Here is a 27,907-nt window from a genome sequence, read left to right on the forward strand (position 1 = left end):
TTTGTGTACAGCTGTAAGTTGAAATATCATCAAAAATGTCATTTATTGAAATTCATAAAGGAATATCGCACACAGTACTATATCTTAGGCATTTTTTCCAGTTTTTAGTTTCTCTGAAAACTACACAGGACCAGCAAAAAGGCGCTGAAATAAAATGAGTAAAATAGAAACTTTTTACTTAATTTCAAGCAGCTTAGAGTCTTCCTCTCTATTCTGCCTCCTTCATCTGCTCTCCTCTTCCTCCTCCTCTTCTTCCTCCTTTGCCATCACTGCAGCCCCTCCTCCAGTGTCTGGGCCCCTGATTTCCAAATGAAATGTAAAATTGCCTCCATTTAAAAAGCAGTCTTTATACCACTTAACCAAATCCAGCCCTATTTTCTCCTTAGCCCAGGTAAGACCCTTCCAACGCCGTTTCTGGTTTAGTCGTAGTAACACCAGTAATACAATGGTTGTACTTTTTATAACTGTGTGGTGGTTCTGGTAAACACTGTGAATCTCCCCCTCAAACTCTAGAATGGGCTTTCCTTTACAGTCCAAGGTTGAGGTTATCACTCTAACTTTTTCTACCACTTGTTTCCTTTCCCCTCAACTTTCCATTAACATTCTTTTATATGCAAGTCTTTATGGAGATTCAACGTTTTTAGCAAGGACCTTTTGTGGCTTCCTCCTCTTTGACTCTTTTCCGTCCAATTCAACTCAGCACTATTTGACTCGACACAATTTGTTGCGTTTTTCTTTACAATGGAGCACCACCTAAATGTGGGTGGGTTTGTCATAGCAAAAATAACAAGACGTGATTTGTATGTGGCAAACCACCGTCAAGCTCCCACTATAGTATTTTCTCATCAGCCACCATGCACAAAAATGTTTGCACTTTGTTATTGGGCAATGGTGTTGATTTCAATATTGCATTTTTTCCTTAAAGGATTAGAAAATGCTCAGACACTATTATGAGTTTTTAAAGGAGTCTTTCTCGTGACTCAACCAGTGACTGCCACACCGTAGCCAATCAGTGACCAGAAATCTTCCAAAATCGCATTTTCAGATTGACTTGGCTCGATAGATGCTGCAGTTGAGTCAATGCTAAAAACCTGAGTTAATGCAAAGTACTTACTGGAAAACTGCAAAACCTGAATGAAGTAGACTCAAGTTGAACTGAGCCACGCTAGGGGGGAAATGGACTCATGTGGAGTGTACCTATGACTGCTTGACACCTGTCAAGTCAACAGTCTTTAAAATAATTATGTAAACATAATATTTCTGTTTGAAAGTAGTCTTTCTATTGCCTTTATCTAATATTTAATTTAATAACAACTGAATTTTGGGTTTTCATTCACTTAAAGCCATAACCATCGAAATTAATATAAATGCAGGCCTGAAATACATAATTTTGTCCTTTGTTAATCTAAAATATGACTTTCATTTTATGAAATTTAATCAAATTTCTCAACTTACTGGCTATATTCTAATTTATTGACATACATTTCTATATAGTTGAAGTTTAAAATATTTTGTTTAGGTCCGTTTTTAATTTGCACTTTTCGTCCACTAAACATATGTACTTTGTGCTTATTGGATCAAAATATAAATTTCACAGTTTGAATTAAATTATAGTAATCTACTAACATTGTGATACGCCTGTTACACAATTTGACTTTTTCTGAGTAACTAATAATCACTTGTAAAAAAAAAAAGCTATACTGATAAATGCATTAGTCAATTAATAACCATTTGTTGCACCTTCCGTTCATGCAGATTTGCATTGGAAACTTTTGAGGTCATAGCTGAATGGCACGTACAATGATATCATCAACATAGCGTCAGTGCAGCTTTTGTTCTCTGAGATAAGACATTTCTGTTGCAAAATCAGTAGCCATGATCAGTGATGATTGATTTTATATGAAGGCCCTCGCGTTTTACCGTTTTTTAAACATTTTCCGATATGTCGATGTCTCATTACTCAACCAAACCTTTTGTTTTTCTCTGATGCATTTTTGAACCACATTATGAGCTCACTCTTAGTTTTTTAGTATCAAACTGAGCTGTCTTTTTAAAATTATTTTTCTTACTTTAATTTGCTTACTCTCTGGTACTAAAAAGCATGCGGCGCTGCTTGTCACAGAATGTCATCGCTAACTGCAAAAGGAGGAGGAAAAAAAAGAAAAAGAAAAGCTTCAAATTACAGGAAAGAGGCACTGCATTAAAGAACAAAGGAGATCGATGGCAGTACATTAAATTTTATGCGAATGGAAAAAAAAATCAACTAATTAAAATTGATTACTCCTGCTTTGTAAATGTGTTTCTGAATTAAATTATTGTATGAAAACATTTTGACCAATTGAGGAGCTGAGGAAGTATCCATTACTGGATTGCAGCTGAGAAGGGGCAGGAATGTTTTGTGGTAGCTAAGTAGTTTGTTGTGCTCGACTGTGAGTCCCCCTCCTCCTCGTCTCCCCCCGCTGCTAAAGTGCCATGGGTTAATCTCTGATGACCCTCATCTCTCAGAGCAGCTCCAGACTCACCGTTTGGGCCTTTTACCTGAATTAAAAGGAACATGCAAGTTAAAAATGGAAAAAAAAGGAGGTGTTGGACCTCTTCAGAAAAACCGTTCTTTGGGCTTTCAGGCCACCATTGAGGGGGATGTCCTTATCTAAACTGTCATCTATCTCTCTAGTTTACTAAAGGCAACCCCCGTCAGTGACACTGACAGTTGCACAAAAAAAAAAAAAAAGTCAGAGCTGGCTTCATATCTGTTGTTAGTTTTGCTCAGGCTTAAAAGAGAAGACAACACTTTGTTGCTTTGTGTTGTTCTTAACACTTTCGTACTTCACACAAAAAATCAGGCAGACCCTTTTCTGACTAATGATTATATAAACAATGAGGCAATCGCACGATTGCCTCATTGATATACTGACGAGTATATCAGTTCGACTGATATACTCGTCGAACTGAATCATAAAATACGTCTGATCGTTGCGGAAAATTTCTGAAGAACAAATCGTGGTCTCAGCTGTTTTGAGAGCGTCCTCGTCGGATAAGTTACTCGGCCTTCTGTGTTTCACGCCCTCAAACCTCATTCAACGTTTCCATGTTTGACAGTGAAGTGCTTCTGAATGGAAAGTTTGGTCTGGAAACGTAGTGGCCTTTAAAAAAAAAAAACAAACTTGATTTCCGTCCAACAAACCCCCACCTCCTTTACAAATTGCATAATGTGCTTTTGATGTCATGTTTGCAGCCCTCCCCATGGCTCTGTCACTGATACAGTGCTGTATGTTGTTATTTTTAAACCTTTGCCTAGCAAATGTCAATGATGTTTTCCATGACCCTTTTTTTCATCTACTGAAACTTTGAGTCTAACCTTTAAATTTCATACGCTGGGTTCATTCAGTAATGATTAACTATATTTTAGTTAACATAACACTTGGAAAACTAAGCTGCTTTGTATTTTTTTTAGTGTGAAGATTTCTTGTATTATAAATTAATCTAATCAGAAAAACAAATAAATAATGAAGCTTCATCCTTTTTTGGGGGGTACATCTCTTCCCGGGCCTGTAAAGCTTCAGTGTCTGACCAACTGTTACCTAAATGGTTGGGTCAGCATCTCACTTCCTGATGTCTCCCAGGGTCAATAATTCCCCATAGCCGCTCCCATGAGGCCTTGCCTTTTCCTGCTAAAGGTCAACATTAAAGCAGGGAAGGTGTCACAATTAGAAGGCCGTTTAAACCTGCTCTTTTAAAAAGATTAAAAAGCACCGTTGGCCACATCAAGCAGTCAGGCGACCAAAGGAAATACAATAATTGTATTAAAACTTAATTCCTTTCTCGCAGGGCTCTGATATCAGAACAGTATTGGGTTAAGTCATTTAAGACTGCTGCCCTAATAGGAAATCACCCATGAAAGCACCAAATTAATATAAAGCTTCGTTTAGTTTTTTTTGTTTGGGTTTTTTGCCAGTCTCACATTGTCTCGCTTTTGGTCCTCCAACATGTGTTCCAAGCTGGGAAATTTGAGACCACCCTAACCCGATTTTTGATCATGTCTACCAGTGTGTTATTATATCAAGGGCACTTCACAAATGCACAGGCCAGGGCAATTTGGAATGAATTGATTCACACTAAGAATAAATCCTATACTTGCTAATGATTTTCTTTTAGCCCTCGACTGTACTAAGACCCAACTTTTTGTTCTACAATGTCCTTAATGTCTCTGTAAAACGGACCGCAAGGAGTTGTCCTGTACATTGAGGGATTGGTTTTTGTTTAAAAAAAAAAAAAACTAAGACAAGTGACAGATGAAAATAAAATGACTTTAAAATTGTTTTATTAATCTATGATCTTATTCTGGATTAAAGTCAGATTTGGGATGAAGAATTTGCGTAGCTGTTTTGATGCATCATTTAGCAGTTGTGTAGGTCTGTATTTATTTTTTCATACCATTTCTATAGTTTAAGAAAAACTGCCAGATAGATCTTTGTTGATGGTGGCTTAGGTTATAGTGTAACGTGATGTTCCCCATCACATTTTATTTGAAAACTTTTTACTGCTAAATTATTGAATAAATAGACAGATGAGCTCAACGACTAATATATTTATTGTTTTCAATCTGTTATTTAGGTTATTTAACCATCAGATTAGGTGCAAAGTGCTATTATACCACCTCAGCTTAGTGTTTCAGGAACTAATGATGATTCATGTCTTTGAAAAAATACTTTTTTTACAAATGTGAACTGTGGACGCTGACTTTGGGATTGGGGACGTTTTTGCTTGCTGCAACCTGTTTTGCACTGAAATGCTATTTTAGGCCTGAATAACTTTGGTAAAATGTCAACCAGTTTTCACAACTTGCAAACAACAATAGTCTTTTCCAGTGTCCCATCAGTACATTTGAAGCAAAAATTAATGCCAGTGGACCTAGAGAAGCATCGTTTTCATCCATTGCTGTTGTTTGCAAATGTGACTGAGGCGTCATACAGGCCTACTAAAAACATGTAGCATCTGGACTTTTTCATGTAAAAAAATAATAACAATTATGGTGCTGAGTTATAGTGAAACCATGATGGTTTTACTCAAGATCATCATACCACCAGAATCATGATAAACCTATGTAAATATAGACGACACCTTTTTTTTTTTATTATACTGTGTTTTCAAATCAGTGGACTTAATAAGCTTCCTTTTGATTTGAACTGAATTCTTCACCTGAAACCTCTGTATTATTAAATACAAATGAACTTGAAACACTTGGACAAGTCAGATTCAACACATGAAGGATAATTTAAGGCTTTTCTGTTCAGTCTGGAACCAATCAGATACTGCAAGTGTTCAGGTAACCTACCTACTCCCCATAATGCACATCTGTATAACATCCATAGGTCTTACGGTACGTTATAGTTAAGTGCCATTACTAGTTAGAGCAAAAATATACAACTGGTTACATGGATTCCCTCAGGCGTCCATCCCTGTGGTTCGAACTTAATTGGATTCCAGCCTCATTTCTCACAGTTCGAGGCATCACCGTTGTAATTTTCACACAAGTGCAGTGCAAAGTCTGGTCCAATTCAAACTCAATAACATTTCTGTAATCTTGTCTGTTCATCAAGTTCACTCTCTTTAAGTGTATTGGTTAATGTTATCTCTTCCTGTGATTGAGTTTTCACCTCTTTTTCAGCTTTACCTGACACTTTATTGGTTATCTGGTTTGCAAAGATTATTGCACTTTACATGGAGCACTTTGGTGCATTAGTAGTCAAAGCTTTACAAAGTTTCCCAGTTTTTCTTTAAGATTAAAATTTACTAGTTGTCTGCCAAAAAAATTGAGAAAATTCTTCAAATTTTTCTTTTTTTTAAATTTATATCGGCAGCAGCAAATGCATCTTGTACTGTTATCCATCATGCGCACCCTAAAAGCTCAGTGGTGTGCTACCCAACACTATAAATGGGGTGATCCATGAGTCAATAACAAGAGTGAAATCAGTGCAATGTGGTTATAATTGATTGAGATGTCTGGATGGAACTTGTGCAAAGCCTCTATGTCATCTGCTAAGAAGTGCACTTTTCCTCTCCCAGAAGATCCACCACTACGGTTTTAACCAAATGGACATTTGCCTCATTAGTCTGCCGCTGAGCAAGCTGCGGTCCTTTCTGAGGTATCATACTTATGCCTGTTAACATTGATACAATTTTCTTGTCAATAATTGGACAACTGAAACTTTAGGGCAGTGTAAACAAGGACTGCTCATTCAGCGTATTCTTTTCTCTAATAGGTCATTACCTCTTATAGAGTCTGCACCGCTTTGTAGTTTGCTGGACTGAAAAATTTGATTTATTGTCTTTTTTTTTAAAGTTGTCACCTACAGTGCCTTGAAATGGCATTCATGCTCTTGAAACTTTTTCACGTTTTGTCATGATTATGAACTTATGAGCCAAAATGAAGTAGTGCAGAGCTTTGAATTGGAAAGAAAATGATACACAGATTTCAACATTATTGCTTAATCCAAATCTATATGATTTTGTGTGCATAAATTTTCATCCCCACTTTAATCTGACTGCCCGTAAATAAAACCCAGTGCACCTAATTGTCTTCAAAAGGCATCTAATTAATAAACAGAGTCAACTTGTGTTTAATTCAAACAAAATCCAGCTGTAGAGTGAAGGCCTCAAAAGTTTGTTGGAGAACATTAGAGAACAAACAGCACCATGAAGACCAAGGAGCATAACAGACAGAAAGTTATGAAGAAGTTTAAGGCAGGGTTAGCTTCTGAAACAATATCCCAAATGTTTAGCAATTATTGAAGCAAATTCATCTAGAAATGGAGAGATTATGTCACAAATGCAAACACACTAAAATATGGTCTACCACCTAAATTGACAAACTGGACATTATTAATTGGAGAGGCATCATTTATGTTTGCAAAGGGCTCTGAACACACTCTCTGACACATGGTGGTAATGACATCATGCTGAGAAGATGCCTTTCTTGACTGGGAAGCAAGTCGTACCTGGAAAGATAGATAAAGCTACATAGAGAACAGTACCACAAAAAATAAGCTTTTACTAGCTGCAAAACGCTTGACTGAGGCAGAGATTCACCTTACCGCAGACAGAGACTAAACATACAGCCAAGCGCTTCAGTTGGGTGGTTTAGATCAAAGCATATTCATTATTCATCACTCAGTTAGAGTGGACCAGTCAAAGAATTAAAAATTGCTTTTCATTGATGCTCCCAATTCAATCTGAGGGAACTAGAACTGTTTGGAACGAAGAATAGGCAAAAATTTTACAAGTGTAAAGCTGCTAGAGACAAACACAGATAGACTTGTGTTTATGAATTTTCACACTACAAATATTTTCCTTAGTTTTCTGGTTTTTATTTGTGAAATATTTCAAAAAACATGTTTCCCCTCTCACTTTCTTCTACTCAAAACTGCAATCTGTTGAAATATTACAGAAAACAACATACGTTCAAGTTTGTGGTTTTGACAGAAAAACTTCAAAGGTTAAGAAATACCTTTGCAAGGTCCTGTTCATTTGATAAAATTTTTCATTTTTATCAAATGAAAATTCTCAGTGTTTTGAGTGTATCTGCTAGCACAAAGCAAAGGTTGCGGGTTCATCATGAAAATGCCATCCTCTGGTTGTCACCATAAAAGTTGAGGGTGCCTAATTTTAATAAAGATGCAGGTATTTCCACATCCTGGGAATTGTAAACATATTGTGAAACCTTTTGAACACCATAATCTCTGTAAACTAGTAGATTTGTGTGAAATAATTTGAGCAATGATCACATAAGTAAAATTGCGTTGCTTCCTTGGAGTCTATTCCTGTAGTTTAGAGAGGGCCAGCCTAGGTGTTCAGAGAATTCCAGAACCTCAGTCGATCACTGCACCTTTGTGACAGAACCTCAGGTTTTTAAACATCTTCCCTGCCACTTCCGCCCCTCAAACAACTTTAAACTACGATTCTTTTGGATTGAAACAGGTTCATAGTATATGCAATGCATTACCCAAAATGAATTACCACTGGCAGGGCGCTCAATCACTTTGTATCTTTCAACACTAAGAGAAAAGAAGAGTAATCAAAACCTTTCAAGCTATTAGAGGGATGACTTTTACAATTGAATCATGGGGACCACAGGTGCGATAATAAGTCATCGAAACCTCCCCTCCAGTGTGTTTCTCCGTTCTCTGTGTTCCCTACATATTTATCCATTTTAGGAGGCGCCACTTCACGGCGCCCACTTCAAATTTATGTTTTAATACCATTTGAGGAAGATACCTCCCCCCCACCTCCACCAGCACTACCTCCTGCCTCCAATTCTTGGAAATGCATACTGGGTGGAAAATTAAGGTGCATCTCGAAGGAAAACATAATAGAATCGATGAACGTGGTGCACTTAAAACTACTGATGTTCTGATGCTATTTAACGTTCTGGTGCATTAACGTTTCAAGTCATTACAACAGTCAGGCGGGGTGATTTGATCACGGCAGGTTTTTAACTGGAAGAATTACAGAAGTTTTCTGCCTCGGATTCTCAAGTTATTAGATACAAATGATCACCTCTGCATTAAGTATAGATTTTCTTCCACTGCGCACTTAAGAATGGAAGTTTGTCTTTAAGAGGGTAATAGCAAATTAAGCTCCATACTCCATTTGTCCGGCACTCCTGATGGGCTAATTTTATAACTGCTGATTTGGTCATTCTCCACATTTAGCAGGAAAGTGGTCAGGTGGTCTTTTTCCTCACTACTGACTACGAGGGGAGAGGGGAAGGAGGGAGGGGGGGTGTAAATGCAACTATCAGATGGAATCCATTTATTTTTTTTCTCTTCTTTTTAGCTGCGGTGGATTTATAATGAACCTTTTTCTTAAGGAAGGTCTAGACTCTTGTTTAGAGTGTTAACAGCATCAGTTTCCTTTAGGGTTACTCACATTACGTGATTACGAGGAAATAAATCCGATTTGTCTCTTTCCAGGTTGCAACTGCCGTAAAATTTCTGCAGAACCCAAAGGTACGCGAGAGCCCCCTGGCCACCAGAAAGGCCTTCTTGAAGAAAAAAGGTCAGAGACTCTTCTTTAATGTTTGCCAAATCAAGCTTTAATAAAACCATTCAGCATTTGTGTTTCAGTGTTTTGTTTGTTTCCCTCTAGTTGGACTGGTCCAGAAAGGTCAGAAATTTCAGCTATAGCTTTTTGCTCACAAGGGCATGGAGGGTGTTTGGTCCTAAAAGGGGTCGATTTAGCTCCATAGTACGGGATTCAGGCCCCGTGAATAAATGACACACCAGTCAGGATGCTCCTTTGGGTTCAGGAAAATTAATATTGACAAACTCCCCCTGAGTTTTCAATGGAATTATCAATATTGCCTCCTAGCATTTTAACCCTTTTACTTAATTTAATGGTTATTGTAAATTTGAGTGACTGCACAGTAAGGGTTTCTGACAAGGGAAGGTTGAAATATTCTCTGCCGTCTAACTTTTTTTTTCTTTTGTAATTTATTCAGACATTTCAGCATTGTAGAATATGGTTTGTGTAATGAAAAAGGCAAAAAAAAAAAAGAGTTTATTACGCTGAACTCATTAAAATCGGCTCGATATAAGGCAACTGTTGAATTGTAGCTCTGTGGTTGAGCAGTGATGACAGAGATATGGGAGTGTGTGTGTGCCCTTACGACAGATTAACTCTTTGTGAGGAATGTTTTTATTGTAACTGGTCGTGAGGCAGTTCAGTACTTAGGGGACTGTGTCAGTACAGTGCTGAGGGACTCTGCCTGCAGCATTAGAGGAACCAAACAGTGAGGAGTGAGCCTAAGAGCTCTGTGACTTGGGAAGGTAACCTGAAACCAAATCCATGTTGGCCTGCTGCTACTACACACCTCTCATATGACTGTAATGATTGTTAATATCTCTTTACATTTCTTCATCTTTTAGCCTCATTATTGACAGACAGTTCCCAATCTGCTGTTGTTTTCCCAAAGCCCGAGCCGGATGATGTAATGCCTGTGACTCATTTTCTTCCTATTTTCAGCTTTGTTGTGATATTTGTGGAGTACCCAGCGTCCAAAACGGTTTGCTTTTACTGCACTTTACATCCATGAAATATGTATGACCCTTTAATGCAGATTTATTTTGGTAAATCGCTTTCCACTGTAGGTCTAAGGAAGAAGTCTTGATTTGCATGAAGACATTGATCATAGGGAGAGAGCATACTTATGAGAAATGAAGCACTAAGCACAAAGTATGTTTGAGTAGCTTTTTGCACTACTCATAGCTCCGGACTTTTATTGCAGAGTTCCTTGGCAGGGAACCTGGAAATATTTTAAGCATTGTTATTTTTCTATCTCCTTGTTATCGTATTAGTTGCTGCTTTGGGCTTCAAGTTACACTTCCGACTACTCTATGTTGTTTTGTCTTTTAGTTGCATCTAATTGCAAGATCAACTTTAGTACATTTGTGGTTGTAAAGGAATGCCTGTCTTAGTTTTTCATATGTAAAGTTCCACAGAGGTAGTTTTTGTGGATTCTAGTCTGGTCTGTACATTCAAATTTCAAGATAACACATGTTTTTGATCCAGAACCATTTTACCTAAACATTTAGCATTGTATTTTGGCCATGTAGTCTACAAGCTAAAATTATTAAATTAGCAATGTTGATTATGTAGGATTTGAACAGCTGATATAGATTTTGGGCAATTCAACATTTTCTTTAGGAGCTATGATATAGAAATAGCAATCTAAATATTGCTATGACACATATTGGGAGCAGTAGTCAGGGCATGGTTTGTGTGAGGTAAAACATTTGCTTTAAAACACAATACCTGATTCCAAGATCACCAATGTTAGAGTCAAAGCAGATTTAGAATGGCTTCATTCTACATCTGTTTAAACTGCGATTAAAATGGACTTCTCTCCATGCATAGAAATGAACCTATTTATAAAACATGTTTGTTTTTAGATATCTACGAGCTCCTTGCTTCTTCTTGTTGTTGCTAACTTGAACTACGTTGGACTTTTTTCGGGCAGCAACAGGCTAATACTCTCCCTGCGTCTTCACCCAGCATGTGTTCTCTTCTCAACCTTTTGACACAGAAACTCAATCATTTCCCTCATTCCACAGTCGGCACAGAAAATGTGTCACTCTTAATTTCTAATACAGTTTAATGCCATATTTATGTAAATACTTCTCGATTTTACTCCATATTAGCAGCCAGAAATGTCAAAGCACACATAAAATGAAACAATACCATCTCCCTGTAGAGTGGAATTTAAATTGGATTCCTCTTGCTGCCAGCGCTTACGCCGGACAGCTGATGAAGGGGAAAATAGGGCCCACTTTGATTGCATGTTGCAGAATCTTTACACAATAATCTCAGTCGTGCATATTATTTTCCAGCGTACTTGGTGTCCTGATCTGCATGGAAGGATGCCTCTCTGGACACATTTCTCTTTTTTTTTAAAGTGATCATAATAACGTAGTTTATTTCAATATTCATTGAAAAATATAATTTTCTATTTTCCTTTCTCCCGTCAATTTCAGAGAATGAATTGGCCATTATGCAGTCCAATATTCCTCCTGCCCTTCTTAAGTCCTTGAAGTTGAATAAACTGGCTGAAATATTGAAAGTTTGTCACTTTGATGGCAGTGAAAATCAAGATGCTTTTTGTTCTGTAACAGAAGAGTGCAAATGAATTGCATTTTCCACTGTCATACAACAATCTTGAAGCAATTTTGCTCCTCACAAAGCTCTGTTAAATTTTAACCTGTTTGAGTGAAATATAATGCGCGACAGATGAGTCTAGGAAATTGTGCCGTCTGTGTCTTCTACAATTAACAGTTGCAACAACTAAAAGAGCATAGAGCCCCATTTTGGCTCCACCATTTAGCCCAGACGATTAGCAGTTTCACACATAATTACCACAAAAATCAAATTCTCAGGACAAAGTCAAGAGCATTTTCCAGCTTTCAACGTGTCACTTTGACCGTGGCCCCTGAACTGACATCACTTGATTACAAAGCTGAACGTAATCAGAGCCGAGGTGCTCAAAACTTTTTCAAAATAAGTACAACCACAGCAAATACACATTTATATTTACTGTATACATATACATTTTTTTCTAGTACCTTACCAAGAGTTGATCAAAGGAAAAAAAATATGATCAGAAAATATTTTGGTCGATATTGAAATCATGAATATTTCCTCTTTGAATTGTGAGAAACTGTGTATCTGTTGCCTTCAAAGCCATTAACAGATTTGTTCAAGTGCATCATATAAAAGGAATCTCAACAAATTAAATATGGCAGACTTTTACAGTCTCTAGAAAACAAAATGGTAAATTGAAAGTAACTAAAAACATATATATTTAAATTACGGTAATAAGATAAGAAAAGTATATTCACAACTAAAAACAAGTAAGTTAGTACTGCTACTTTTTGCTAATTCTATACATTTATTTAAATTTTGGCAATATTTCTGCTGGTGTCCACTTTTACTTATTTATTGTTTGAAAATATAAACAGCTTACCTAAAGCTGTGTAAAAAATAAAATAAAATCAGAAGTTTATAAGCCAACCCTGGCCTCAGAGTCCAATATGGCTTCTTTCTTCTGACTGATGTACTGTACTGTTGGAATGGTTAGTTTACCTGTTTGGAGCATTTAAATGCCACTGGTTCGGTAAATAGTCCACTTTAAAAACGTGATTGAATTCAGTGGTTGTGACATTAATCCTAAAGTTGCAGTGTTTAATCTTAACTTGTGTGCTGAAGTAGCAAATCTGATAACGGGTAATCTATTTTCAGAGCAGTGCTTGCTTTTGTTTGTATGGCTCTCTATGAATATGCTGACATATTTGGTAACAAAAGTACATTTTTAAGTTACTTTTATTATTACAATAAATACCACAAAGTGTTGTGATAAAAGCAGTTGGTTTTTGTTTGTTGGTTCTTAAATTAGCTCCGTATTAGTTAGTATTTTTATTTTGTCTTTACTTGTAAAAAAGTTTGCCAGTTTTTTCCCCAGTAAACCATTACTTAAACCAATGCAGTTTAATTTAGATAAAGTAAAGCATTATTGTATTAGAGGGACCGTTAGCCTATAAAATACAGTCCATTTTGTACCCATAGGAAATTCTATTTTACATTTGAATGCCTTCCTGGTTATTATTGTGTTGAATAAATGATACTAATAGATTTCACCCTGAGTGGAATGCCGATGGTCCAGGGTCAGGGGGATTACAGGTGGGCTTTTTGTCTATTACCATACCTGGTATGAAGGTAAGGGTAGGGTTCATCATCCCAGATATTAATAGGATGTTGTTTGTAAGTGGGGTTATGTGACTCACCTCTCGGACAAAAATGACAATGACCAAGGCCTGTGAGGAAGGTAAAGGGATTGATGTGGTTATAAATTACTCCACGGCGCCACCTAGCCGAGGCCTTGCCCACTTTGTCATCAGTACAAGGCAGTAAAGCAGGGAAATGAGAACAGAGTCATATTTTTAATACATAAATGAATACTCTATGAGAGTGGTCATTATTTAGGGCATGGCATTTTCAAGCGGTTCTACAGAACCAAACGACTTGTATAATCCCCCTCGTCACGGCAACGTGAGAAACTGGCTGAAGTTTTCTTTAATAACCCATTGACCTCCATCTATTTATGACCCCCACTGCCATACATTTTTTTTAAAATATGATATTCAAAATGCAAGTAATTCTCACTCAAGGGCAAATTCATGCTCCATGACTTGGAGGGCAGCAGCAAAGGCATTCACCTTTTATTACACAAAATATTTTAGTAAGCAACTTTTATAATTGGCTGTCCGAGCTGGGTCCTGACCCATAAACCCTAGAAGTGCCAAAATCGGAGAAATAGATTTAATGTTAGAGCCTTGCTGCCTCTTTGCCCTTAAAAGATGCCCAGGGAATATGAGCCTCTGAAAATAGAGCTGTAAATAACCTGACGAGCAATGGGTTTTCCTTTAAATAAATACCGATCAGGTTTATGTTGAAAGACAATAGAAAACGTTGCCCAGATATGCAGTTTACAGTATTTATAGCTGTAATATCGAGGTGCCAGCACCGTAATTTCATGCCCCAATGAGAATGGCAAGGTCAAAGCAAATGCTTTGGCAGAGCATCTGCTAATACGGTGACTCATAAACAGGCACTACGTGTATCAGGTGCAGCAAATAATACAGTATAATGAAATACAGAATAGCTTTCCATTATTGTTCTTTTTTTTATGGTGTCGTCATTAGGTATAATTTATGTCTTAAAAATTCATCTCTACACAGGTCGTTCTGAAATGGGGGTCCAGGGGTCATTCCACAGGTTTTGGAACCCATAATAAATCCCCAATCCCTTTTTTGTCTTTTCCTTTTATATGTAAAACTCACTTTCACCTCGTTCCTTTTTCTTCTGGATCTAAGGCTTCTTTTATTTGTTGTGGTCCTCCTCTCAGCAAATAGGCAGATCAGAGTCTACAACCAATTTAGCGAGCTGTAGTTTAACTTGAAAACAGGAATTTCCATCTTTTAGATTATATACTTCATAAAACTGCAATGCGAACATCAAAGATGGCGATGGCTATTAAAATGCACATATATTAATCTCAGTAGGGGCCCAAATGCAGTAAAAAAAAAAAAAAGACCTTACGTTTCAAGGAGAAACTGATTGTCTTTTATGCTATTTCTTCCCTTTATTTGGGTAAACTGAGATCTCACTCAATAGTCTGTCACCATGCAGTCTGCTGTGGTCAGATGAATCAGGAGTCCAGGGACACATTATTGCTTATTTGACTGTGCAGTCTCACTACACAAACTCAGCACATGACTTGCACCACTTCCTGGCACTAAAGACCTGCTGTAAACTGCAGCCTTGCCAAGATTTTCATTTAGTTATCCAACAGTTCTCATGGTCAGTCCTGTGTGAATTTTTAATAGGTGACCAGAGATCATTTATTGCCGTAAGTTGTTTTGGAGATTTATGTGCATTTTTGTTTGTTGATACAAAGAGTTGATAAAATCCTTATTATTATTATTATTTTTTATTATTTAAAATTAAACCCAATATTCTGACTAATCTGACACTGAAAACAATTTGGATTTATTAGCAAATATTCTCATTGGAAGAAATTGATTAGTAAATAAGTAATTTATTTAATAATGTTAAATTGAATAATAAAATATTTTGCTTTGGGTTTTTAAAGTCACACCTACATCAACAAATGTTCTTGAGAAAAACGATTAGAATTGTTTTAGGAGATTTATAAATTTAGGAGATTTATGAAATTTTGTTGTTCCTCCAGAATTATTCTAATTGAGTAAAACAATTAGAATTTAACAATTTTTTTCAACAGCACAGATGTTTTGATCCAACATGATTTTCTTCACAACAGCATTCTTGTTTCTAAAGATATGAATTTATATTACTATATTTATGATAGAGCTGGTAAATATGGACAGAAATCCTATCACAATAACATTTTCATATCAGTCAATATCAATATCAAGTCACTATTTTTATAAATTTTTAATGTTCCTTGGATCTATTTGGTGAGAATTGAAAATACTACGCATTTTGTTTTTTATTTGAAAGATTTATCTTTTATTTTTTAAAGTTGAACATGTCATAAAACATTATTTAAGTGCTTTGAATAAATAAGATGTGTATTTTAAACTAAAATCTTCGAGCATTACAGGAGATCAGAACAAAAACTGATGGTCTTTGTTGATCGCAAGAATAAAAAATGCATTGAAATGCAAGTTCTCAAAATGTTTATTATAGCTTGTTTACATATTGGTCTTTTAAGAATAAGGAATGAAAAAAGAGTGTAACTAGGTAAAAAAGTAGTTTTTATGAAGTAAAGGATATTAAAATCTCAGTCAATTGTAAAACAGAAAATTACATCTGACTCCTTTGCATTTGCTTACGGTTTCCCAATGGATGAAGAAAGATGTCGATTCTCTAAATCATCAAAGACTACTTTCAGAAATCACTCCATTCTTTATTAAACAGAAAAAATATATTTTTTTGAAGCCCCAGATTACTCGGACCCTTTTAAGCTAAATCAAGAAGGACTACACAGATTTTTTTATTGTTCTTATTACGAATCAAATATGATTCAGTATTTTGGAACTAGGCCTAGTTCTTGCTTGTTGTCTATGGCTTTCCTTTTAATTGTTTTATTATAAATGAGTTAACGTTTTTAATATAGTTTTATCATAAGTTGCGTAATTATTTCCCTTTGTTTAGACCAAGATACTCATTAAATGATGAGACCCACAGCAATGGCAGCATATGGTAGCTGAAATAAAATCCTTTCTTGCCACAAAAGGAAATGTTCATATTAGATTTTTTTTCTCCTCCTCCTCTCTGATTCTCCATCTGGGAGCCCTTTGCAATTTAATCATCACTAAAATCATTAAAAATATCTGAAGATTAAATTATATTGGCATTTGCAAAATTATGTAATACATTTACATTACAATGAAGAAATTAAAATAATGCATTTTCGCTGTCTGGGGTGTATGAAATCTCCACATGGGAAATATAACTGAAGAAATGGACAGACTCTGATTTTCTTTGCCTTTGGTGGCAGTTAATAGGGTAGCAGAGGTTCAGATTTCATTGTGTGAACCTTTCTGCACTTCCTTTGATGGATGTCCCTAAAAGTCTCGATGGTCTCTCTGAATTATAAAATGAAAATACATTTTTGAGAAGCAGGGCAGGTTCAATTGGAGGAGATTTGAAATACTCTCTGAATTGTACTTAAAAGATTTGTTGGAAGCTTGGGAAGTATATAAAGTTAGGTTATTATAGCAAAGGAGCCATTTGGTTATTCACCTTAATGTGCAGACGTTGAGCGTGCTTCGAATGTCTTCAAGGGTTCATTCGTGTTCATTTCAGGACTCACTGATGAAGAGGTAGAGTTGGCCATCCAGCGCTCTGGCAGCACAGAGGAAGTCTTGCCTTTGAGCCCTGTGGGACTCCCGACTCCACCTTATGCAGCTCAGCTAACTCCTGTACCACCCAGTAAGTACGTCTTCTAGGCCATTTTTGTGAACTATTGGCTAATAATTTAGCATAAAGTCAGTCAGAGATGCTCAAGTCCAGTCTTCGAGAGCGACTATCTCACAATTTTTAGATGCCTTCCTTCTCCAAAACATCTGAATCCCATCGTAAGCATTCACTTCTTCATCTCAAAAAAAAAAAAAAAAAGATTTTAAAAGTTGCAGTCAGCTGATATCTCTCCAGGACTGTACTTGGACACCTCTGCAGTAGAAGAGATCAACTGATTTTATGGATTTTTTTTTTTACCCATGAATTTAGTCCGCTGAATATAATTTTTCTAATCCTGCAGCAATTTCTTTTGCTCTTCACTTCTCTTATTTAAAAGAAAAATCATTATACGGTCTAAGGAATGAACAGAAAATGCGTCAAAAAAAGAAAAAAATTAAACATAATTTACTCTACATAAAAAAATACAGTTTGCCTATACTTTTTAAAGATTTGGCAACCTTCTCACATTAGTATTGCACAGGGGACTATTGTATAGGGAAAAATACACCGTTTGGTTTAGATTACCTTCAGACTACACTTCTTTTGACAGCGTACCAAACATCCTGGACAATACCACGCTGTTATGACAGCTGCTCATTTTGCATGCTATCACTGCTCTGCATGAGCAGCATGAAAGTGTGGTAGGCTGTTTTAACATTTTATCAAAAACTCACCTATTTCATTCTGACTCCCATTTGACTTGAATATCTCTGTAGTGGCTGTTTCCTCTTGTAAGAATTACAAATCCTCTTTTCACAATCTTCATTGTAGAGAGGAACGAAGTACTTGTTGAACAGTGCACCTGTCATCCCAGTACACATGCATGGGAAATGTGACGTCCTAGAATGCTATTTGAAGTCCATTGGAACAGCTTGTTCCATTGGACAAGAACTCCATTTTAGATTTCTGAATATTGATTTTAAGTAGAAGAAATTACACTGGATTGTTTTGTTTTTTTTTTCTTTAAATGTTGTCCCAGACTACTAAATGTTACAATGTCTTGCCATAAGCGAGTCAGTGAGGCCACCCTGTTGCTCTGTATGCATTAGACAGATGCTGCAATACAGGAGGAAAGAAGCAGAGCAAGATCGAATGACTTGCTGCTGTGGCTGAAGAGAATTTAATTAATCTGAAATGAAGACCAAAACTGTTCATACTGCTAGCAGATTTAGCTTTAACATAAATTTGACATTTCACCAACATGTTTGTTCTGACTAGAAGCGAAATTAATGCTTCGGAGAGGCTCAGCAAAAGGCCTGACTGAATCTGTTGAACTAAATATTAGGGTGATGGCAAGGAGGATCTTGCATTTATTTTTGGGAAGAGTATTAGTAATTTTTGATATGCCATTTTTTAAATAAAATTTTATTTGGCATTAATACTAAATTTTTAGTGTTTTGTTATCACTTGATGCCTGTCTAATTTCTAATCAGAAACAAACTTCTTGGTTGAGGGAGAAGAATTTTTAAACAAACTCTACAAAGGGTATGAATAATAGTGGTCTATTTCCAGTTAAGAACTGGGAACATCACTTGCTCTCTTTAATTCACTGGGTAGTCTGTTTGCATTTCACACTGTAAGGAAACTGCACCACTTTTTTGTGTGCTTGTGCACCAGATTTCATGTTACTCTTTATTCCTAGCCAGATTAATCAGATTAACTAACCTGTTTAGCTTTGACCAAACAGTTCTGTTGTCCTTAGGATGCCTGACTCATTGCAACTGGATCCTAACCAACTTATAAGTAGTTAAAAACTCTCACAGTCTTGTTTGTAACTTTTATATTTAGGTACACTTTCTAATTTCCACTAAATCAACTTGTTTTTGTCCAAGTTACAAAACTTGTTAGTTTTATCTTCTGCTCATTTGCTGTTACAGATGTCCCATTCAGCTTTAATTTATATACTGAAGTTATGTAGTTAATTCATTTACTGTAATTTTAAAGACAAATAGAACATAACAGCGCACATATGAAGCCCATGACGTCCCGCAGCGTTCCATTTCTGTTGGGGTCCCAGCCTGGCAAGACCCTACACCACAACCTGTATCTTTATTACTTCAGGGGGTTGTGAATCCTCTGTCCACTGATTTCCCAATGCAGAATGAAGTCCGCATAATGCTTAACCCATATGACAATGATTCCAGATGTATTCCACCCTCATTTATTACCACACTGTCCTTGACTCCCCGGCATCTCATGTTTTGTAATGAAAGTGATGTTGATGGGATGGCCATGTAGTTAGGGAGACTCGCAGCTCTCCGTCCGTAGTAGGGGGTTTTATATCAAAACGGCTATAAGGGAGCTGCATAATGAGGTGAGAGCTGGTCGTCTTGTATGGGGGGTCATGCTCAAAAGAGGGGGCTACCTGCCTCTGATGTCCTTCTTATGGGGACGGTGCACAGGGACCCGCATCCATCTCTGTCGCAGTAATGGATACTCTGATCTCTATTTCCACACAGTAGAAGGACAGGAAGGCCTCCACTGAACCCAATAAATTTGAGAGGAGATTGGAAAAACGGGGGATGGAGTCCACGGTTTCACAGCCTAAGTGACCAAATAAAAAAGAGGAAGATGGCAGTGTGGAAGTGGGAAAGAAAGGGGGAAAGACAAAGGAAGAATGAAAAGCCCTAAAGCAGAGGGGGTAAGAGCAATGGGTGAGCCCTGGTGATGCATTCAGGCATCATCAGGGTCAACACCCCATCCCAAGGACTTTCAGGCCTTTCATAAGCCTGGCATTCTGGGATGGCTGACAGTCTATCCCAGCTTTAATGTTGATGAAGACCCAAATTTATATGGTTATCATATGGATGATTTAAAAAAAAAAAAATTCAATGGGAAAGGTTAGAGGTTCACCGAATGGCGCTGCAGCAGTGAAACATAACCTTGAGGCAGGAAAATAAAACGACATTCACCCTGGAAATATACCATACATTTCTGCCTGAGAGGGTCTTCCGTTTTATTTGCATGTAAAATCACAAGTGCTAAGGCAAAAAGATCAATGTAGTTTACTCACTTCAAGCCAGTAAACATGCACCACATAACCCATTAGGTGAAATCAGACTTGTAATAGAATATCAATGGTGTGCTTCAAGTGGGGTTAGCCTCAAATAATTTGTATTCATTTTTCCCTCGCTGGAGTAAATAAAAGAAAAACTCGCATGCTTCCTCTAGACGTGTTGCTTAGTGACATTTTCAGTTGAATGCCTCTCTTAAGTGGGGAATTTCCACCTTGACAGGCAGTTGGCCTACCCAGATGACAGCTTGCACAATGACACACTTTCACATCATCTGTCACTCAGCAAGACAGTCAGCTTCAAAATGCACAGAAACACTCTTTTATGTTTTTGTTCATCTTAGGTGCTTTCTGTGCAAATACTGTTTATACTTAAAGTATTTCATTCTAATCACAACAGTTTATCAGATACTCCATTTAATCATGCTGCAAATCTTTTCTAATATTTGGTGATGGTGACTTTTTCAGTCATTCAATCTTTATTAAGTTTGATAAGGATCTTAATTTATAGTCCAAGAAAAGACAGCAAATAACTGTAGAAGGATAAATGGTTCATAACATTACAAATACAATCTAAAAGTGTCTTCCAAGTCACTACTTTGTAGAATCACTTTTTTTTTGGCTACAATTGAAGTCTTTTGGAGCATGTCGGTATCGGCTTTACACATCTAGGTATTGATATTTCTGCCCGCCTGCCTTTGCAAAAACAGAAAAAAGCTTAAGTTCAATTAGATTGAATGTCTTCCCACAGGTTCTCATTGAATTTCCTACAGAAGGAAGGAACAGCATTATTATTATCAGCATTATTCTGCCTCCACCATGTTTTACTGTGTAAATGTATTTTCAGGGCAATTTGCAGCGTCCCACAGATTATCCCACAGATTATTATTTGCATGCCAAAAGCTAACTTTTGGTCTTGTTTGACCAGAGATCCTTCTTCCACATATTTCTTCTTTTCACTTGCTTCTTATAACTCCTCCATACAGACCAGATCTCACAACTAATTCCAGTAGACAGATTCTCACACTTGAGCCATGGATTTGTGCACAGTCTCTTGACTGCTTGTCTGATTAATGCTCCCCTTGCCCTAAGTTAGATGGACTACTATATCTTGGTTGTTTTTCAGAGGTGCCATATTCAAATAGTGGATGGAACAGAGCTTTGTGACATGTTAAACACTTGGAAGATCATTATATTGCCTATATCTACTTTAAACTTTATAACCTGACCTGTCTGCGGGGTTTGTTGTTTGTCATCATGCCTTTTGTTCACTAATGTTCCTGCAGACCTCTGACATATTCATAAAACACACAAAAATCATGGATATATACTAGGATTAAACTGCAGAAATTTAGAAAACAATGTGCCATCCATGTAGACCAGTTTGTGGTTCCAATGTGACAAAATGCAAAAATGTCATTTCTTTCCATGTAAAAATATTTTTCCTAGGCTGTTGCTCATGAAATATGAGTGTAGTATCATTACTTTATATATGTCCTTATATTTTGGATATAATATAGTTTATTGTGTCTAAAGATCAGGGTTTAATCTCTTTTTTATTTTCTAATTTTTATTTTTACTTTTTTTTTTTTCTATTTCCAGCAGGCTACAGATGGAGAGACTACGGAGCGCTCACCATCATTATGGTTGGCATCGCATTTGGCTTTCATCAGCTTTACAAGGCAAGTCCCACCACAGCATAATGGCCGTTTCCTTCCTCAATTTCATATCACAGTAAAAGCTCGACAAACATATTAGCAGGCTCCACGCTGCATGTATCTCCTCTCCTTCATATTGCATTGAAATATGTTCACATCAGTCTAAGACAAACTGAAGGCGCCACTGCAGCACTGCAGCATCACTCCGGTCTTGTTTTTGGAGTAACCATGCTTGACGTCAGAGCATGATCTCATTCTATCCTCTTATTTTTCCTTTGAAAAGTGTATTTGCCAGCACAGCACAGAACTTGTTTTTTTGGACATATTACAGACTAAAATAAACCCCCTGATTTTTATTGGGCTTGAACATGAGCTCATGAGGTTCCTTGTCCACAGTGACACTAATCCCACAGTGCTTGTTGTACTCTAAATGACATGTGGAAACCATTAGTCTAGTTTTAAAAGAGGCCAGGAGCCTTAGCAGCAGTTTCTGACCTAGATGACAGGCAATTCCACTTTGTGTGTGTTGGAGAGAGAAACAGAGAACATAAGATGGCACATACAGCAAAGTTTTCTTTAGACGCCTTTTTTGCTATCATTTACTCTCCCCACAGAGTGTTTTGTAAGGCTGGATGAGCACATTCCTGTTTTTCTGTGTCTTCAGGCAAAAAAGCACACACAGTCCTCAGCCCACAGATTCCTACATGGAAAAATGCTTCCCTTGTTTGGTAGGTGGGAATCCCTGGTGGGATGGCACAGGTTGCTGTCATGTCACTGTAGTGTAGCGCCAGTCGCACCATATGTCCAGGATTCTGTGCAGACTTTATTTATGTTATGGTCTGCCTTGTAAACACCACACTCACAGCAACCCACTCATTAATTACCATGTGTTGACACCTTTTTAATCTTTTTTTTTTCTTCTCAAAAAAGTGTTTATTACTTGCACTGGTGTGACATCTTGCCTCTTGAGTTGGAGAGAAAACCCGGCAAAGGGTTTGAAACTGGGAGTTATATTTTTTCCTCCACTAAATGTGTGAATTGCTTTGCAAAAGTATTAGTACCTCTTTTGTGTCTTGTTTTCACATTTTTTAAATTACAATTTACACTGCAGTGTATTTTACAGAGATTCTCTCTATCTTTCCAACACAAAGTGGTGCATAATTGTCAATTGGAAGAAACATACTAAATGGGTTTTAAGCAGTTTTCACAACCTAAAATCTGGACATTTTTGTCGTGTTTGCATTTTCTCTTTATGCTAATGACCCTAAGTAAAATCTAGTGCAATCAGTTGTCTTCAGAAGCCACCTGGTTTCAGAATAGTCTATGAATAATTTCATTTCAGCATAAATCTGGCTGTCCTCTGAAGGCCTCAAAGGTTTGTTTGTCAGTAAACAAATGGCATTACAAAGACCAAGCAAACAGGTCAGGGAGAAAGTTGTAGAGTTTTTAAATCGGGGTCGGCTCAAAAAAACAATGTCTCAAACTTTGACCGTCTCATGGAACATTGTTTAATTCATCATCAGGAAAAGGAGAGTTTAAGAAAACTACTAATCAACAAGAATATCTGGTCAAAGCTACATGCCATTCAGAAAGAACTTTATTGGAAGCAGCCAAGTTGACTATAGTTGCTCTGGGGAAGCTGCAGAAATCAGTTATCAAGATGAGTATTATTCATGCTGTCAACAGGCTGCCCTTCATAAAGCATTAGCAAGAAGAAAGGAATTGTTAAAAAAAGAAGCCACAAGAAGTAGGGTTTGCAGATTTGCAGGGGACACAGCAAAAAATACACTTAAATTAAACTTTTTGGCCTAAACTTAAAACTTGTAGCTATGATCGCAATGAAATGTGTTTGAAATATGTTTCTACTAATAAAATTGACTCAGGGAGGACTAAATGCAAATGCAGATTTTTATTTGTATATATATATATTTTTTATTGCATTTTTGCTCTACTTTGTTTTGGTCTGATACTAAAAATTAGATTAGAACCCATATAACTGTGCCTGGCTTAAGGTTTAGGGCACACAAATACTTTTGTAACCCCTAGATAGTATGAACATTCAGGAGTTAACAGAGTCAGTGGAGAAATAGAGAAGACAATGTTGGCCTCACAGTGATTAACAAATGCCTTCTTGTGTCCTATTAAACATTGATATTATTCCTTTTTGTGTTTGCTGCTGCAGAGAAATGATTATCTTGATACTGTTGGTTACTATTTTCAATTTCCATCGATGTGTTTTTCCAAACATGCAATAAAAGATACTCATACACGATTTGTAATCATTTTCCTTTTTATTCATTTGCCTATCAAATTACGTAATTGAATAATCATCTATTAAGGTTTCTGATTGATGCTCAAACTTACTAATGATTGGAACAATAAATGTATGTAACCACCTTCATTAACAACCATTAACAGCAGCTCTGACTCTTTGCTGTTGAAAAACACACAAAGTTACATAGCAGCTTTGACAACCAGCCTTGTATCCAATCAGCAAAGCCTTCTTTGACCTGGCATATGGAGGTGGCCTTGTCTTTTTCCTCATCTTTCTTCTGCTTTCTACCAGAGAGAAGTGTAATCTTGTGCCATGCTTTTAATTGCAGAAATACATCCTTCCCCTCATTATGGGGAGCCGAGAGGACAAGAAGCATCTGCAGAGGATGGAAAGCAACATTGCAGCAATGAGTGGCACGCTGACACAGACAGGTGAAGATTAATATCTTCATCACTTTCTCCCTCCTTAACATTTTCCCTCATTTATCTGTCGCCAAAATCGGGGGGCCCCGCACGTTTTTAACAAATGACGCCGCTGTCATTTCGCTTTAATTTGAAATTGCTTGTTTACTGTCAGGCTCGGGCTCAATTAATTACGTTTCGCTGAAAAGCTCTTAACCTCGGAATATTAATGAGGAGTTGGGAAATGACAACTTTTCTCAACCCCTCCACCCACCCCCCTTCATTCACCACCCACCCGCCACCCCATCTTCGCAACAACCTCACCCCCCATCCGAAACCTCCGTCGCCATCATTGTCAGCCACCCTCTCCCCTGTAGGTGGGCTGAAAGTTCATTTTAATTTTGTGTGTGTGTGTGTTTGCTTTTTTTTTTTTTTTTTTTCGGGATTTGTGTGCGCAGCTCAGCACTGTGTGGTATCTGGGCTCAGCACTGGCCCCAGTGTGATTAAGTGCACGGTGACAGGTGCGGCTCCCAGTGTTGGACAGGTGAGGAATCTCAACCTGGCTGTCAGACAGGGGGGGAGAGAGATGAGGGGAGAGAACTGCTTTTCCAGCTCTTTGTCAGTATAATTAAAAATCCAGGGAGGCGTAAATGAGAGATGCACTCTGAGAAACTTAGGTCTTGTTAGCGGTAGTGTTAAGCTGAAGTGTGTTTTCACATGATTCATGCCGGTCCCCGGTTCATTTAGGCGGGTTAGGAGCAAAACTGTCTCCGGCAGGCGATGGCTGTTTTTGTGTTTCAATTGTCATGGCAATATCGTGTTTCATTTATGCAAAACCTTTGAAGATAGTCAAAGCACGCTTAAGTTCAGTGCTGTGACAGCGCTAGAATGTCCTTCCTTGTTACTCTGTTGTGAGGGAAAATAGTTTGTTTAATGTTTAAAACAGTATATTGATAGAACAAATTATGCATGCCTACTCACACAACCGAAACGTCATCAAACCACGGCTTTTCAACATCCCATTCAAGCTCAGGATTTTGACTATGCAGATAAATGATGCGAAAATAGGCCATGGCTCAACGTTAATGTTAAATAAAAATACCACACTTTCACTCCACTTACACAAAGGTTTTTTTCCTAAGGTGTGTTATGTAATTGCTTCTATTTTGATTTTCTGAAATATCTAAATATTCAATGTTAAATTACAATAATGTTACATTTAAGACTAACTTTTACACATTTTAATTTTGATACATAGACATAAAACAAAACATGGAATAATCTGGTGAATCTAATAGAACTCAAGTGGTTCTTTTGTTGAGTGCTTAGTCTATTTGTCATTTGCTGGTCTAATAAAGTACAGACAGATCTGCTAGCTCAAAACTCACGAATGTCAGTGGTTTTTGGGCGGGACAGGAAGATATCCAAACAGCCAGATTCTTTTTCCTTGGGTAAAATAAAAGTCTGAATCCCTCTTTCATCCGGCTCAGCAGCAGTATAAGTGGCAGCCCTAACTACTTGGAGCTCAATGCAGCTGGAAAAATCTCCCACATTTTCTCTGATATCCCATTAAAGAACATTAGACTATAAGGACAGTCTGGCAGACAATTTTAGTGGTTTTAAAACTGTAATATTTTTTAAAACTTTGGTTTACCTCGACATAGGCCATAAAACATATCCATAGAACAATGAAATTTAATATGACAGATTACTCAACAAGATGTTAAGGTTTGGAAAGCCTGGTCAGTCTGATCTAGCAAGAAAGAGTCGGTCAACCGAGCCTATTTTCCTTTTGGGATCAATAAAGTTGACTCGATTTTAGTCATTTATTTCTTTGATAATGAGATTTGGGAAAAGAATGTAATGCTGCATGTCATAAACTGGCAAACTGTCTAGGATGTATTTTGCCTCTCTCCCAACGACTGCTAGCAATGGGTACTGACCCCTGTGGCATATTTACAAGTATTAGAATCAGCTTTATTTACCAAAACTATATGCATTTACCAAGACTGTATGCAGACTGTATGAAAAATAATTTCAGTTCAGTTTTACACACTCACAGACATTAGGTGTAAATTCTTAAATTGTAGAGGAAATGAAAGATAAACTGTGTGCACATGTAGACGTGTAGCCGTGCTTTTGTTATTTTTGTTACATGAAGAAAAAGTGGGGGGGAAAAAAGTACATTGGGTATTTTGTTTTCAGCAAAATAGCTGACTAGTCATGGTGTTAGGTGGCATTAAATGAATGGATGGTTCTTAACGATCCCACATATGCATTTGAATGTGTAGGTGATGGACAGGACTCTCAGTAAATTGAAGCATTCTGGTTTTCCTCGTTGTCAGTTTGTTGTTCAAGATTTATGGCCAGTGTGGTGAGATGAAGCCTCAGGATACATTAGCTGAAATACATTACAGTGCAAATGTTTTAAACCTCAGCTGATTTTTCCTTTTTATTTCTTTGACTGGAAGGACCTAGATGACGTTGTTGTAATTTAACAATAATTTAAAGTGATCTTGAACAATTAGCTCTTCAAATTTTCTCAAGGTTTCTCTTTTGACTTTGGCATCTTTTTCATAAATTATCAGCCCATACCTAAAAAAATTCAGTATATTGTGCAGAGTGAAGCACAAATAAAGCGTTGTCAACCCAACGCTTTATTTGATTAATAATAATAATCACCCAAAAAAGGTGATTTGGAACAGAAGTGGCTTTCCTTAAGGAATATAAAAAAAGTCCATTTGAACACCTGACAGAAGTGAACAATGAAGACCAACCCAAAATATTGCCAAGATGGTCTAGAAACAAAATGTGAAGACTTGGTGGATAGTTTAGATGTATGCAAAGTGCTAACAGACTCAGTATAGGACACAGAGAAATGTTGAGATAGGAGACATACAGTCATAATTTGTCAGTAATAATCTTTCAGATGGATACTAAAAATCAACTACATTTAAATTTCCATAGCAACCAGTGTTTTGTATGTTATCTTTGTACCCTCATGTGTGGGAAACTTCCACGAACTTCCAACAGATATTTGTTTAGACATGTGGTGGACATTCCCTTGAACTTCAGATGAAAACAAATGTAGAATTTGCGTTTCCAGCTCATGTGAAAAAGGGAAAAAAGAAAAACCACAGTTGAAAATATGGCTGTTATCGTTTTATTCGGTCACACCCGTTCTATTGTTTCCTGGCTGCTCTAGGAAGGCGGAGGGGCAGGAATTGTGTGAGATGGCGTGCAAGGTGTGTCTCCCTGAATCTGATTAACAAATATGTGCTGTTTTATGATCATTTTCTCCCAACTATGCAAACACACTTCCCCTGGCGATTTCACTGCCTATTCTTGCTACTACTTATCGTTTTTTGGAGATTTGCCAGCATGGAACGCCCTACTCAGTTTGTCAGCGAGGGCAGGATTACAGGGAATGGAGTGCTCTCATGTTTTGCCAGTGAGAAAGTGAGACTCCAATGAAAAGAAGGAAAAAAAAAAAAAAACATTGGTC

At 37.2% G+C, this 27,907-nt stretch overlaps 1 protein-coding gene across 4 annotated transcripts in view; it reads left to right on the plus strand.

Annotated features, from left to right (window-relative positions):
• pex14 (peroxisomal biogenesis factor 14) overlaps window positions 1-27,907 on the plus strand; it is a 62,310-nt gene that overhangs the window by 16,336 nt on the left and 18,067 nt on the right. The window contains exons 3-6 of one of the 4 annotated variants that reach the window (XM_032572269.1): window positions 8,973-9,057; window positions 16,903-17,028; window positions 21,674-21,750; window positions 24,330-24,432. In XM_032572269.1, coding sequence (XP_032428160.1) covers window positions 8,973-9,057; window positions 16,903-17,028; window positions 21,674-21,750; window positions 24,330-24,432 — 391 coding nt within the window. Of the gene's footprint in view, window positions 1-8,972; window positions 9,058-16,902; window positions 17,029-21,670; window positions 21,751-24,329; window positions 24,433-27,907 lie in introns of all 4 variants that reach the window. The other 3 variants (XM_032572261.1, XM_032572276.1, XM_032572285.1) reach the window with 3 other exon arrangements.

Source organism: Xiphophorus hellerii, chromosome 1 (assembly GCF_003331165.1).
Source record: "Xiphophorus hellerii strain 12219 chromosome 1, Xiphophorus_hellerii-4.1, whole genome shotgun sequence".
Lineage (NCBI taxonomy): Eukaryota > Metazoa > Chordata > Actinopteri > Cyprinodontiformes > Poeciliidae > Xiphophorus > Xiphophorus hellerii.